At 40.0% G+C, this 13941-nt stretch overlaps 1 protein-coding gene across 5 annotated transcripts; it reads left to right on the top strand.

Annotated features, from left to right (window-relative positions):
- Positions 1-601: 601 nt before the first annotated feature.
- On the top strand, positions 602-13711 carry LOC141790831 (LIM domain and actin-binding protein 1-like). Of its 5 annotated transcripts, none has more exons than XM_074670937.1 (10): positions 602-722; positions 4096-4234; positions 5182-5227; positions 7818-8207; positions 10341-10395; positions 10592-10689; positions 11219-11297; positions 11460-11491; positions 11590-11723; positions 11879-13708. In XM_074670937.1, the coding sequence occupies exons 2-10, from the start codon at positions 4116-4118 to the stop codon at positions 12936-12938; spliced, it is 2013 nt and encodes a 670-aa protein (XP_074527038.1). In that variant the 5' UTR covers positions 602-722; positions 4096-4115; the 3' UTR covers positions 12939-13708. The 5 variants fall into 5 exon arrangements, with proteins under 5 accessions (XP_074527038.1, XP_074527056.1, XP_074527047.1 ...); XM_074670955.1 differs by having other exon boundaries at positions 10592-10671; positions 11879-13707; XM_074670946.1 differs by having other exon boundaries at positions 607-698.
- The last annotated feature ends 230 nt before the right edge of the window (positions 13712-13941 follow it).

Genomic DNA, 13941 nt, shown 5'->3' with positions numbered 1-13941 from the left:
AACCTCTATTGGTGTACATGGCCTTGGTTTTTGCTCTTTTTTTGTCCAAGTTACTTACCACAGCATGTGTTACAACCTACCCTGGTAGTAAGGAAAGGTTGTAATAAAGGGCCACCATGAATTTGACACCACCTGGTGAGGTCTGTGATATTCTTGCAGAGGTTTGAATTGATGCCTTTTTTAGTAAACAAATGTGAGTACTTTGCAATAAAGTTTGAGAACTGTTACTCAAAAATTCAGTGAGTTAGAGGTGCTGAAGCAAAAAGTGTTACAACTTTACCCGGTATCCCCTATTTAGTAGAGTGAATGGGATATTTAAAGAATTTAAATATACTTAAATCAAACTTAATTTAATCAGTGTTCAAACAAGCTACTCAATTCTACTCTCAATCAATAGCTGTACTTTAACCGCGAAAAACCTCAGTGGGGTAGCATGCCTGCTTTCGTCTCATCCTTAGCGAGAACTAGTGTTTGTAGTTGTCGGGAATTTTTGAGTGGGTGGGATACATGCATGCATGGCTGGAGCGTTCGCTCACACATAAACGTCTCAGGTAGGAGTAATGCCCAAGGTCATTGGTGCATAAAAACCACATGACCGGCTCTTCCACTCCCATGACACCTATCTGCTCTCCCCACCTTTGCTGGTGACGCAGTGGCAGCAGCAAGTGTCAGGTATCTAGCAGGTTCTTACAAAAAGGGTAAGTCGACGGAAGTTCGCACAGGTAAGACGAAACTCAAAGCGAGGACTTTAAACTCAAATACTGCAAATTGTTGATAACTTTAGCGATAGGCCTGTGTCAAATACTAAGTATTTTTAAGACTTAAATTTGTGTAGAAGTCGGACACCCGAGCCTAAGAGAGCAGGTGCCGAGACGGGTCTGTCTCGTGGAGAAGGAATACGGCTCGCGCATTGCAGGGCACCGATTTACCCCCAAAATTTAATTCACAAAGTTAGTGACATAACGAGCACACCTGCGCTTCATCAGACTGTATAATGAGAAACAGGTGTGCTTGAAACGTCATGTACCTGGTGAACTTATTTCATTTATTTGTTTATTTATTTATTTTGTTCATCGGAGCCGTAGTGTGCGAGCCAAAATCGATACCAAACTAGTCTCATGCCGTGTTTGCGCTCTGGCCTAAGGTTGTCTCGTTTTGAGCCTTTCGTCTTATAATGGACTTCATGCCACTAAATTAACTTTTGAAGTCTGTCAGGCTCACAAAACTGTTGTACCAAAGTCTGTTTCTTTAGAAGGCGTACAATACAACACCTCTTTTAATAACACGGTGTCCTCTGAGCAGGGTTGCTAATCTTTAACATGAGTCATGTCTTTCATTACAACACCTTGCTACTGATTTTTCAGGTTAAACTCAATTGTCTTAATGGAATTTGTCCTATATTTTTTTAATTTAACTATGGCTTTTAGGTCAATTGTGTTTGGAATTGCAGGCTCCTCCTTACTCATAAGTCATACTGTATGTCTCGCTGTGGCTGTAGACTAGGCTACAGAACTGAGGGGTAAAAGGTCAGTATCCACCCATAACTGATAACAAGCAAGCAGCAATCTCAGGCTGTGAGAAATTGAGCCCATGCAGAAGTGCTAAAAACTGCAGTCCCTCAAAAAAAAAAAAAAAAAAGGATTGGGTCTGAATAGCTCATTTCTGTACTGTCGAATGAACTTTTTGTTTACATTACAGAGTTGTTTAGAGGATATTGAAACTCAAGCTAATTTTGAAACTACGTACTACATACTTCATTCAAATGTACTTTGTACTACTTTTGAATGTAGCAGGTAATATGACTGTTCTGTTCAAACGTTTTGTGGTATGTTTTGCTGGTTTTCAGTTTAGGAAAGCAGAAGTAAGGCTGAATGCAAAACTGCTTTGGAAGAATCCATGTTTCTGTTGGAAAAGTTTATAATTGGTTTATATGAACATTAGCGTTGTGGTATTGTATATTTTTTTCATTTTGACTAACCCATCCCTGTAGCTGGTGGTAATGCACCTAAAGCCAAGTGCCACTTGCAATAAACAGGAAAAAGGGGACTAACAACATTATCGCTGTGCATTGCATGAACAGTATACAAAGACTGCCTGCAGACTTGCACTTTTTTGCATATTCTATTCTGCATTTTATCCAAATCAGTTCATACTTCTAGTATAGTTGGTGGTTTTGAAAACAGCCTCTGTCTCAAACTGCTGGGTGATATCAGGGACACTAAGTCTGTTTATTATACAGTCTCAAGTGATGAGGATCGAGAGAAATGCTGTAGTTTAGGATATCAGATTTCAATAGCTCATATTTCGGACAGCCTGCAGTGGTTTCAAATTTCGTCTTTGTTGAATCAGAGACACCTTTGTGAAGGCTTTGTTGGTACTTTGATATTTTTTCTTTACCCCCGATGAATGATTTAGCCAATGTTCTTAAAGTTCTGAGATGTCACACAAGGTGGTCTGCAGAGTTTGGCATTGTAGTTTTTTTAGTCTTAGGCTCCCAAGAAAAAAAAAATAAAAAGCGGGCATCTATGGCCTCAGTGCAATTTTTGCATAAAAGTAAAGCATGCTTGGCCTCACCCTAATCCTTAAATAAACCAGGGACATTCCCGTTGTGTATTGATTCTACCATGGCATCTCGGTTCAGCTATTCATGTGCTCTTGTGTGAGAAAAACTTCAGTTTGATACACAACCCTTGATGAGGATGTTTGTCTTACCTGTTTTTCTAAGATGCTCTTGCCTTCATTAACAGTTTAAGGATATACAAATGAACTGGACTGGTGACTCAGTTCACCTGTGTTGTTCTCAGGAAAGACTTGTGATCTTTCTGGGGTGTGTCTCAGTCTGTCTTGTTGTTGGTACAGCCCTCAACAACCCAAAGTCCTACTGATGACCCAACAGGAAAAACTTACTTATGAACACTTTTTAATTTATAGCACTGTTTGTATGCGTTGAAAAACGTGAGCGTTTTCAGTAAGAAGTTCACACAGAACAGAATTAAACAACTAATCAATAGTAAAGGTAACCTAACCTGCCAATCAGGACTGAAAACCTGTAGCAGCAAATAGCCCCGAGACATTTTAATAAGAGGATCCCGACAAAGCACCCGAGCAGTGTCCACAGTGGATTTGAAAGTATTAACATGAAATTATATGTCATAATTTTTTGTCTTATAAATAGATGTTGTATTTGTCAATATTTTTTTCTTTGTTTTTGATCCAGTCATAAGGATTTCTTCATTTTTTTTCTGTTAAGTCCAAAGTCCTCTTGCTACATGTGTTGCTTTCATCTGGGTGGTGACGTAATGGGTGCAGCTACCTGAATGAGCTCAGAGAGTAAGAGATGATTAACTCTATCAGCTGTAGACAGCGGTGATTACACATGGTTACAACGTACTGTCTGGGCACTAGTCAAGGGATTCAAACCCTGACATTATGGAAATATATGAACAGAAGAAATGTGTCAGAGGCCCGTCATCTCTTTGTGGCACTTTTTTTCTTAGTTTGTATTTGCTGCAGGGAGGTAAAAGACAGATCCTGCATGTTACGCAGTGTGGTTATGGGACACTGGTTTCTTCCCCGTCTGTTATCTTGATAATGAACTCATGCTGAGCTGAGCTGCTTGTCGTTTGCGTTTCCATCTTGGTGATGAAGTGGCTTGAGCTAAAGTTCAAGACTCAACACGTTGACCTGTTTGTTTGAATGCTTCACATGTGTTAAAGTGCTCTTTGGTATGTAACTTCAGTCAGGCAGTGGGGAGAGACAGGAGAGGAACTGATGGAGAAGATGGTGCAAAATTGCAAAACAATGATCTCAGGCAGCTGACAGTTCCTCTGCATGTACAAACCTGGACCCTGGAAAGAAAAACCCTTTTAAAGTCTGTACTAGTACAGTTAGTATTTACCAGGTAAATAGTGATACCAGATGTGAGCTTGTGTTTTGGTTTATCCATTCAAAATAACTATTTTGTGTATGGAAATCTTGTTGGATTTTTCCACACAGTATACACTGTTTTTGTTTTCTCTGTGGCTTAAAACCAAACCTGAAGATTTTTCGTAGTAACCAACCTTATTGCTTAAGATGATTGTAATTGCATTTCAGAAACACAAATAACCACCGAGATGGAGAGTGGTCCTTTCAATCGACGGTCCTGGGCGACACAGTCCTTGCGTGTCACTGCAAAGGAGCTGTCACTGAGCAGCCGAGGGAAAAACAATGCCCTTGCTGAACGCTTCTCCAAGTGAGTAACACCTGATTTCCTGAAAAATTTTAAAAAAATACTCCACCATACTTTAATTTTGCTTTGACACTTTGACTAGTTTTTGTTTAAATGACATTTTCAGTTCCATCAGTGCCTTTTCAATCTTTATGGCCTTAATGGAACTTTTGGATTTGGTTGGTTTTGGTGGCCCCTTGTGGTCAAAGAAACATATCTTTCTGCTGATTTCTATCTTGAATAGACAAAAACCGGATCCTGCCTTTTTGTAAACAAGCCCACATATCTCTCACCATGAATCTCTGCCTTGATAAACTGAATAAAAAGATGAAGATCAGAACACAATTTAGCTTCTTCCAGCTGCTTGGAGTTCCCCTTTTATTAGCTGATGTTGTATTAAAAATAAACACTATTGACCTGAATGCTTTATGTTTTAATGTTTTATGATGTCCTTGTTAAAAGCTAGACTTGAATAGACCATGACTGTAGAGAGAAGGGGAAGAACTTAAATAAATCCAACTAAAGAGATGTTAATTTCACTCACACAGATAGTAATTATGCTCTGTCTAAATGAAGGTGGAGTTATTTTGGTGAGTTGTTTTTATGAGCTCAGTTTGTTGAGGAAACGTGCAGTTTGCGATGAGGGCGTGGGAAAGTATAAGTGGACAAGCAGGTAACCAATCTGCGGTATTGTTTAGTCTTATTGCAATTATTGGACAGGCTAATTGTACTGTAGGCTTTGGTTCCTTTTGGAATTGTGTCAGATGTTAAGAGATTAGTTATTGTGCTCGTTTTCCAAGATACATTGAGTATTTTTTCTTTTTAATCATAAAATCATATACACCCTTAAAGTGTACTATGAGTATAATAACACACCCTGAAACTTGTACCAAATGTTACTGTTAAAAATGTGTTGTATTTTTAATTACTCTCTCTCACACATACACTCTTTCTGTCTCTTTGTCTCTTAGGTACCAGAAAGCTGCCGAAGAGTCCAGTGCAGAGAAGAAAAAAGGAGTAAGTATTTCAAGAACACTTCAGGACTTTATTTGTGATCTACAGATCCAAATCAGTGGAGTAGCATTTTAACAGGCTTCTTAGTTTAACACTGGAATAAATGCGTGTGTAAGCTGCATGTTTTGCTACATTTGTTTAGCCAATGCTACTGGTAAAAAGCTAGTTATTGCATGACAGGATGAGGGGTAAACACACAGATGCACACGCAGACACACACCATGCCTACATACTGTCTGGGCCACACTGACCTCTCATTGGCCACTTGTTACAATGCTATCAAACCCATAATCCTACTACAGTGTAATCCCCTGCAGAGCTCTCTGTAGTTCCCTCTTTTGTCACTTTAATACACTCAAAGAAACCTGGATGGAGATTATATGAGGAGCTGAGCAGCAATTACAATGAGGAAAAATAAGGTAATTTGACCAGACATATACTTTATACATCTGGGGATATTTTACCTGTTAGTGTATGTGAGAGAGACCGCAGTTAACAGTTCTTTGGTCTTTTTCTGGTGATCTCTGTAATTTTAACACAATTACAGAGAGGCTGTGTTTGAACAGAACTTTAAAGATGCTCTGGAGGCAATTTCCTTCTGCATTTGCAGGTTCTTTGGTTCATTCTTTGTACTTTTTGTGAGGCTGAATCATTGTATTTTTCAAAACTTTGTAGAAACCAATCATCAGAATCAGAAATACTTTAAGACGAGAGAGTAGAGATGAGAACTGATGATATTTTACTGAGACATGGAAGTCTACTGAGGATTTTGGAGGATAACACTAAAGCCCTGCTATGTCTGAGGCATGCTTGAATACGTGGTGTGTAAGTACCATCTGTTTGTCTGTTTGCCTGTGTGTGAGCAGGGCTTGTGTGTGTGTGTGTGTGTGTGTGTGTGTGGGTGGGGGGGGGGGCTCTTCTCTAGCTTAAACGAGGGCTTAAAACTTAGCGTGGGATGAATTCAAAAAAACTTTAGCCCACCTTAGTTTAACATCTCTGAAAGCAGCAATCTGCTTTATCATTTTCATTCTGTATACCTCACCCTGAAGTAGAAAGTTAATCAATCATGCAAAAAAGTCTCCCCTTACCATACCTGAGTTATGAGTGGGATATGAAATCCTTGACGTCACAGTGTTGCAAACCATTAGTGCTTTTTCCTTCTTGGTTTTATTGAGGGACCTTTGCTCTTTTATGTCTCAGGATTTTTCCCTCCTTTCTTTTGTTTTTCCATTTCTAATAATCCAAAACCTTTTAGTCTGGTCTGAAAAAAACACATCTGATGTGGAGTTTCTTCAGAAATAGTTTAATTCAGTGGAAAAACGTCAGCGACACAGTGAACAAAGGGTTAACTTTTCCCTGAATGTATCATTTCCTGCTCTGGTTTCCTGGGTATCTCTCTCAGTCACTCTCTTGGTGTTAAAGGGGCTGGACATGCTCTCATGAACACTTTCTGAGTGACTTCTAACATCTGGGAGAGCTGGACCTGTAAAACAGAATTAACCAAAGGACTTCCTGTTTCCTTACCGTCTCTTTGTGGTCCTGTGTATCTGGTCACTTCAGCGCTTTTACAGCAAAGGTTTCTTTTTTTCTCTTTTCTTACAAAAAACGGGAACAATCTTGCCACTGTCCAGTTCTCTCCATTCACCCGGACTTGCCTCACAAAGACAGTAATTGTTTTCCTGTTATTTGTCCACTTCAGTTCCTTTTGTTCCTTTTTTGTGCAATTTATTTCTCCTAAATTTGTGTATTTATTCTTTTTCTTCTTTGCATAAGATTGTTGGTCCGTCTTGTGTGTATTATTATTTTGACTTCATGTAAATTAAGCAGTTATTTTCTGAGCCAGTGAACTTTTTTGAAGACTAAATAATATTTGTTTGTAGTTATTTCAAATTTAAGCAAAAAAAAAAAAGAAGAAGAATGTGACTTTGTGAGGAAAATTGTTTTCTGCTTTCTTACCATTTGTAGTGACCGGAGTCCCCTTCTAACCACTGCTAACCTGTTACTTTCTAAGGTTTATAGGTATTTTAGTTAACTTGCATAAGTTTTATAAGATTTATCCATGTTCACATCCTCTTTCTTCAACGTGTTATTCCTCTTTTTGAAATTAGGGAAGTTTCTGGTAGTCACACTACAGCAGCAGTGTCCCTGCTGTTCTGTTTATTGCTCCACATGCTGCATGGACATGAACTGCTGAGCCTTTTAACACAGAGCTCCCTTCAGTGGTTTTTAGGAAAGGTGAAGTTTTTGTGGAAAGGAATGCATCTGGTGAACAGAAAAACATGCTGAGGTCTGCTATCTCCATCGTGAGCCAGTCGTTTTTCTCTCAGCAGCCTCAGAAAAACATCTACTTCCTGGTCCAGCTTTGAACAGCTGTTCACCTCATCTGTCAGAAGCCAAAATCTGATCCCGGCATTTCCTTTCTTCCACAGCGCTGATCTCTATGCTTAGGGCTGTACATGCTCTATTGTCAAAAAGAAATATTTAAATACTTTTGTAGTGACACCAGCAAAAGAAGAGCAGGCTGCACACTTTGATTGTTACTGACATTTACACTTTAAGTTCAGCGTTGCACTGCTTTTTGTCTTTCTTACAGATTTCTGAGGGTGCATCGCCCTCTCTGCGGTCAGTCAATCTAAGCTCTCTGAAGAATCGCTGGGAGCAGAGAGGGAGCAGCGATAAGGGCTCGACCAACATCCGCCGCAGACCTCTTCAGCTGGTCAGACCCCCATCTACCATCGAGCAACCTCCAACAGTGAAGAGTCCCACAGTGTCCAGTGATCAGGGAGATCAACCCACAGAGCCACCGGTGAGCAGAGGAGAAGACGAGAAAGGGATGGACGGGGATACGCTGACACACAAAGACAGACCCGACAAGCTAGATGAGCAAGTTCCAACCAGCCCCCGTTCCTCTTATGAGAAAGCCAGAGTGCCACTGAACAACCTGACAATGAAGTTTGAGAAGGGAATGGATGCCCTGAGCAAGGTAACTATGGAGACACACTGTATCCTCTGTGTAAATACAATTTTCTGCTAATGTAGCAACAGTAAAATCAAGAATTCATCTAAACCTTGGACATCCAAGAATTCAAGTAGCAGCAAAAGTTCCTTGTTGGTGCATTCAAGCTGTGCATCTATCAGCCATGCTTCTCAGACATTAACTGAGGCCATCAGTAGAGTTAACTGTACCAAGGATATCGTTTGAGCAGCCAGCTCTGAGTTGCATTACCTAAAGCTATCTTCTCAACAAAGAAAAAAAAACAAAAATAAACCCTCAAGTATGTAAGAATAAATTTGCAAAGTTTATAAAGTTGATCCACAAGTTATCCTTTCTCACAGGCAAACAAAAACATGGAGACAAAATTAATATAGACAACAATATGTTGAATGTCATTAAGAGCTATGGGCATTTGCAGTTTAGTCAAGTAACATTTTTTTCTACCTACAAATTTTAGAAATAAAAGTATGATCAAATATGTCCTTTAAGAGTTAAATGAATAGAGACATCCAGCTAAGCTGAAATTTCAGAAAACCTCAAATAAAAAACAATCGGTGTAATCAGAACGCAATAATATTATGTAAGTGCATGAGTCAGTACTGTATAGTCAACCAAGACATTTTTTCCATATTTGGCTTAAAAAGCTTCACACTTTGGATTTCTTAGTGGAGTTTTAACTTTGGGAAACTTAAACTTTAACAAAAAATAAAGTTAATTTAATTTTTTTAAGATTAACATATACTGTCCTTCTATGCGTCTGCTTTTTCCTTACTCCAGGTGCTTTTTTAAACATGTTTTTTGCCCATCTCCCCCTCACCTGTCTTATGTCCTCCCTTTCTCTCCGTCTATCACATCTCCCCTCAGCCCAAAACAACAGCCCTCCACTCTTCACCTTCCTCAGTGGAGGAATGCAGGAACATTCCTGACCTACGGCTGTTTCAGTCCTTAGACAATCACCTCTAAGAAGCAAACAGTCTTTATCTCACTTTGCACTTTGACTGCTGAGTGTTTTCTGGTTTTCATAACATCCTCAATGTAAGATGTGGTTTTAAAATCTTCTCATTGTTGCGTGCAATTTTGTCCAGTTTCAGTTTTTTAGCAATTATATTAAAATGATCACAAATCCACTGGGAAGGAGAGGTGGAAAAATTGGATACACTGAGAGCACTGGTGTACCTGTTCACTGAATGCTGGCTGAAGTCTGTCTCAAGTGAAGCAGAAAAAATGTGCTTTTAAATTTCTGAAATGTTTTCCGCTTGGGGTAAAGAGTAACTGGAGAAACTCTGGTGTAGCCTTTAATCGCTGAAACTCATGCTCAGTGGAATTGTTTTGGGACTTCAGGTCAGAGGCATGTTTGTGACTGTCCATGAAGACATTTTCTGCTCTTGTTGTGCTGCAGAGATGGAGCCTGTAGTTTGACGAGTATGCGTCATCTGCTAACAAATATCTGATAAAGACTTGGATCTGAACTGAACATGGGGCAGTTTAGGCATTATGGCCCTGGTGGCTTTTTACACTTCTTTAAAAAAAACTATTTTTTCTTTTTATTGACACGAGTGTTCACTTCAGCTCAGGATAACACCCGAGAGAGAGACTGTTGGAAAGGATTGCTAGTTAACTTACAAAAAACTGGCACTAAGGTTTATATTTATGGTTTTGTGAGATCACGACCGCACTATATCTTCTGCCTGTTGAGAACTAAAGCCGGAGGCTCAGACCATGTTCTTGATTACAATGCTCACCTGTGAGGGAGGCTTTAACAGATGAAAACAGAATTACGTAACTCAACTTTACTACATCATAAAACCTCTTCTGTGTTTTTGTGCTTAGTCTACTCTGATCCAGTCGCACCTGGAGGGATTAATAAAGTTATCTGAACCAAACTGAATTCTTCTTTTTTATAGCAGTGTGGTAAACATTACAACCAAATCAAATAATCCTTGAACCAGTGCGTCTTGTATGTAAAAACAGACTGTTCACATAAGCAGTAAAACTTTGTTCAAACAACAGGTTGATAAAAAGACTACAGCTGTAAGAGACGAAGGCGGGGTTGGTGCCAAACAAATTTACAAGCTTACGTTTAGACGGCTGATGTCTGATTTAATTTTTCGTATGTTGCAGGTTGGCAGGACAACACTCCGCAGTACTTCATCTGAGGACAAGGAGCAGCATGGAGGTAAAGAAAAGGCCACAATCACAACATCCTTTTGCTTTCATTTGGAGTGAAGGGGTTTGTCAAAATGGTCAAATTCAGAGACTGGCATCAGTGTCTGACCCTTAACCCCAAAGTCTTAGTCCATAACTAACTGTCTGATCGTCACAGCAGAGCAACAGTGATGTTTTACAGGTTAAGTGTTTGTTTTTTTCTTAAGGTACCTCTGTGTCTAAACGAGCGGCTGATTCGACATCCATTAAGGAGAAGCTGGCCAAGTACCAGGCCTCTGTTTCTAAAGTCAGTACCACTCACTCTGTGAGTTCATGCTTGTTCACTATGCTCTACCATTAACACTTTTTTTCTCTGAAGCCACAAAAGCAGACAGTAAAAAAAAAAAGTTAAAATTTAAGATCTATCATTGAGTGTTAAATATTATTCTGCTAAATGTATGTTAATGTGTTAAATGTTGATTACTCAAACAAGGAAAGCAAGTGGAGTTTTTTTTATTTATTTCATTTTATCTTTCATTATTATTATTACTACTTTGATTTTTGTTAGTAAGATTGACATTAAAATGTCCTTCTGTGTCCATGCTGAGGTATCTGGTTTGAATGTGACTGACCTCTGCTCAACCAAAAGAAAAATGTACATGTAGCAGAAAGGCCACATTGTATTAAGTGATCTATGTTTGAGCCCTTACTCTAACTATGAATGTTTTCACATTGTTTGTTTGCTTCCTTCCTGCCTGCACCAGAAATAGGGAAAAATCCACAACAGGTCATTATGCAACGCCCATTTACACAAGTGTTTGTTTTCTTTTTCTCTTTTACTTTGTTTCCCGCAGGGCGCAGCCACAGAGGTGCCTGCTCCAAAAACATCTGCAGCTGTAAATCAGAAACACAGCTCTGCCCCCGAGTGCAACGGTAAGTCTAACAACAAGGACCAGTTAGCACATTCACTCAACAGAGACAGCATTAATATTGAGTTCCCAGAGTTGAAAATATTAATAAATCAACTGAAATGTCATTCTAGTGACGTTTAAACGTGAAGTACAGCAAGAAAATTTTGTGCATTTTGTGTTTTAGGGGAAACCAGCGAACAACCCAAAGCATCAAGGGTAAGAGTTTTATGTAACAAGCAGGAGATGTGCATAATTATAAATATTTCAACTCTTTTTCACCATGGATTTGTAAATGAATTTAATTGTGTTTTTAGAAGTTCCTCCCCTCACTGAGGGAGACCTGCATCGCGTGTTCAAAGACGGTGTATCCTCTGGAGAGACTGGTGGCTCTTAAGAACGTCTACCACAAACGTTGCTTTCGTTGTGTGCACTGCAACATGACAATCAGGCATGTCTTTCACACTTTTCTTGAAGTCTTTCTTAATACCACGTTTTTAAATCTTTACAATGAATACACATTAGATTTCCTTAATGAGAGACCGTTCAAAAGCTAAAAACCAAAGAGTAACAAGTAAAAACCAATCTGTGTTTCTCTGTTACCAGTCTGGGGAACTATGCCTCTCTGCATGGTAACATCTACTGCAAGCCTCATTTCAACCAGCTGTTCAAAGCCAAAGGAAACTATGATGAGGGCTTTGGGCACCGCCCGCACAAAGAGCTGTGGGAGCCACGAGCTGAGGCTGAGGAGAATGAAGAAGAGGTGAAGCAAAAAGAACAAGAGGAATCTGAACCAGTGATGAGTCCAGCTGAGAGTGTCTCGGACAAACCTCCAACTCCAGCTGAGGAAACCTCTCCCCAGGTTAAAGTCACAGACCTGACTGCTGCACTGGAGACACGGGTGAAGACACAAGTCAGCCCCAGAGAGCTACTTCAGTCTGCAGAGAGGCAAAGTGAAACACGCAGGCTCAGGGTCGCCTGGCCTCCCCCAGCTGACGAGAGCCAACCCGGGGCCCAGGTTCTTAGTCCAGTCACTGAGGGGGCTCCTTCAGGCCGATCATGGAAAGCCAAGTGGCCCCCAGAGGATGAGGTCCCTTCACCCTTCCAGAACTCAGAGCAGGCTGAGCTGAAGAGCCTCAGGAGGAGCCAGTCTCTCAAGGAGCGCTGTCGACCTTTTACTGTTGCAGCCAGACCCAATCCCACACCCACTCAGGGCTCCAGGGAGCTTCGTCGGCCGCTCAAATCCCTGCAGGAGTGGAGAGCATCACTTGAGAACCAAAGATCATCTGAAGAAGCACCAAAGGAAACCCAGAAGGAACCTCATGAGGTGAAACAGGAAGAAAAGAGCGAGCCAAATGAAGAACCAACAAGCACAAGAGAGGCAGCCTCAGAAAAGGATGCAGAGACTCTGCAGCAGAGAGAAAGTGACGACCAAGCAGAGGGAGTTAAAGCTGCAGCAGAAGAGGGCTCTGTTAGAAGCATCTCCCCAGGTACCTCTCCGTCCCCCTCTCCGCCTTCACAGCCCAAACAGAACCGCGCCTCTCAGGACGTGGGCTTCTGGGAGGAGGACAAAGAAGGAAGTGAAGATGAGGAGCTGAGCGCAGAGGACATAATCAAGAGGAACCGCTACTATCAGGAGGAAGAGGAGGATGACTTTGAGTCATAAGAGCCCAAATGTAACATCCGTCCACCATTATACACTTTCATTCAGTTTCCTCAGTTCATAAGTAGGTCTTAGGTCTAGCTTTGCCACATTTTATAGGAGAGATGCAAATTTAAGTGCTTACAAACTGCAATAACTACATTTTTGATTGTTTAGGTTCAACTATTTTTAAAGGTTTTCATTAATTACTTTTGAAATATTTGATACCGCTTTTTTACGACGCCTGATTTTACTGGAAGTTTGGTCTCTTTCTTTAAGCCCTTCTCTATAAACGCCATTTACGATGTAATACTTGCAGGTGGCATTTTTATATTATGCAGCATTTAAGTGCTTTTTAATGACAACTATAACCTGTCTGTCATTTTGCTTTTCTGTGTCCTTCCTTTAATGTTGAAGAGACTTTAAAATCTTGTATCACAAAATGGTACAACAGTCTTATTTATAAGATCTTTGAGAATAAATGTTGAGGAATTTTTACATTGCCTTAATGTAGATGGAAAAAATGTAAAACTCTGAATAAATATTTTTTTCTGATTGTTTCATGTGAGAACAAGATTTCTAAACATGCATGACTCACTAACCAGAAGGCGTCCTGTTTGTGGTACCTCGGCTCATGATTTATTGAACTTTGATGTGGGACTGATTTAAAAGTATGTGGCAGGGTCTTGTCAATGGTACAAATTTGTGTGATGCTTTGTAGTTTCCTCCCAAAATGAAGTGTAAGCATCATGTGGACCCCACAGCCTTAAACACTTTGGACGACCAAGGAGAATTTAGAGATGAAACCACCTTTTTTTTTTTTTTTTTTCATTTAAGGAAATTTAACGCACCACATGGATCCAGTTTAGCCTTATCAAACAGGCTTATCAGGTTCATAGCAGCTCAAGGTCTGTGGTCTGTTTTTGTTGGGATTAAAAGAAAAATCAATAATATACATATTAAGTATTTTTTTCTGGCTTTTTGCACCTTTCATCAGAGAGGATAGGACAGTGGGTAGAGCAGGTAA

Source organism: Halichoeres trimaculatus, unplaced genomic scaffold, assembly GCF_033239565.1.
Source record: "Halichoeres trimaculatus isolate MK-OKI-2021-1 unplaced genomic scaffold, fHalTri1.1 fHalTri1_scaffold_1, whole genome shotgun sequence".
Taxonomy (NCBI): Eukaryota; Metazoa; Chordata; class Actinopteri; order Labriformes; family Labridae; genus Halichoeres; species Halichoeres trimaculatus.
This window is presented reverse-complemented; position numbering and strand designations above follow the sequence as displayed.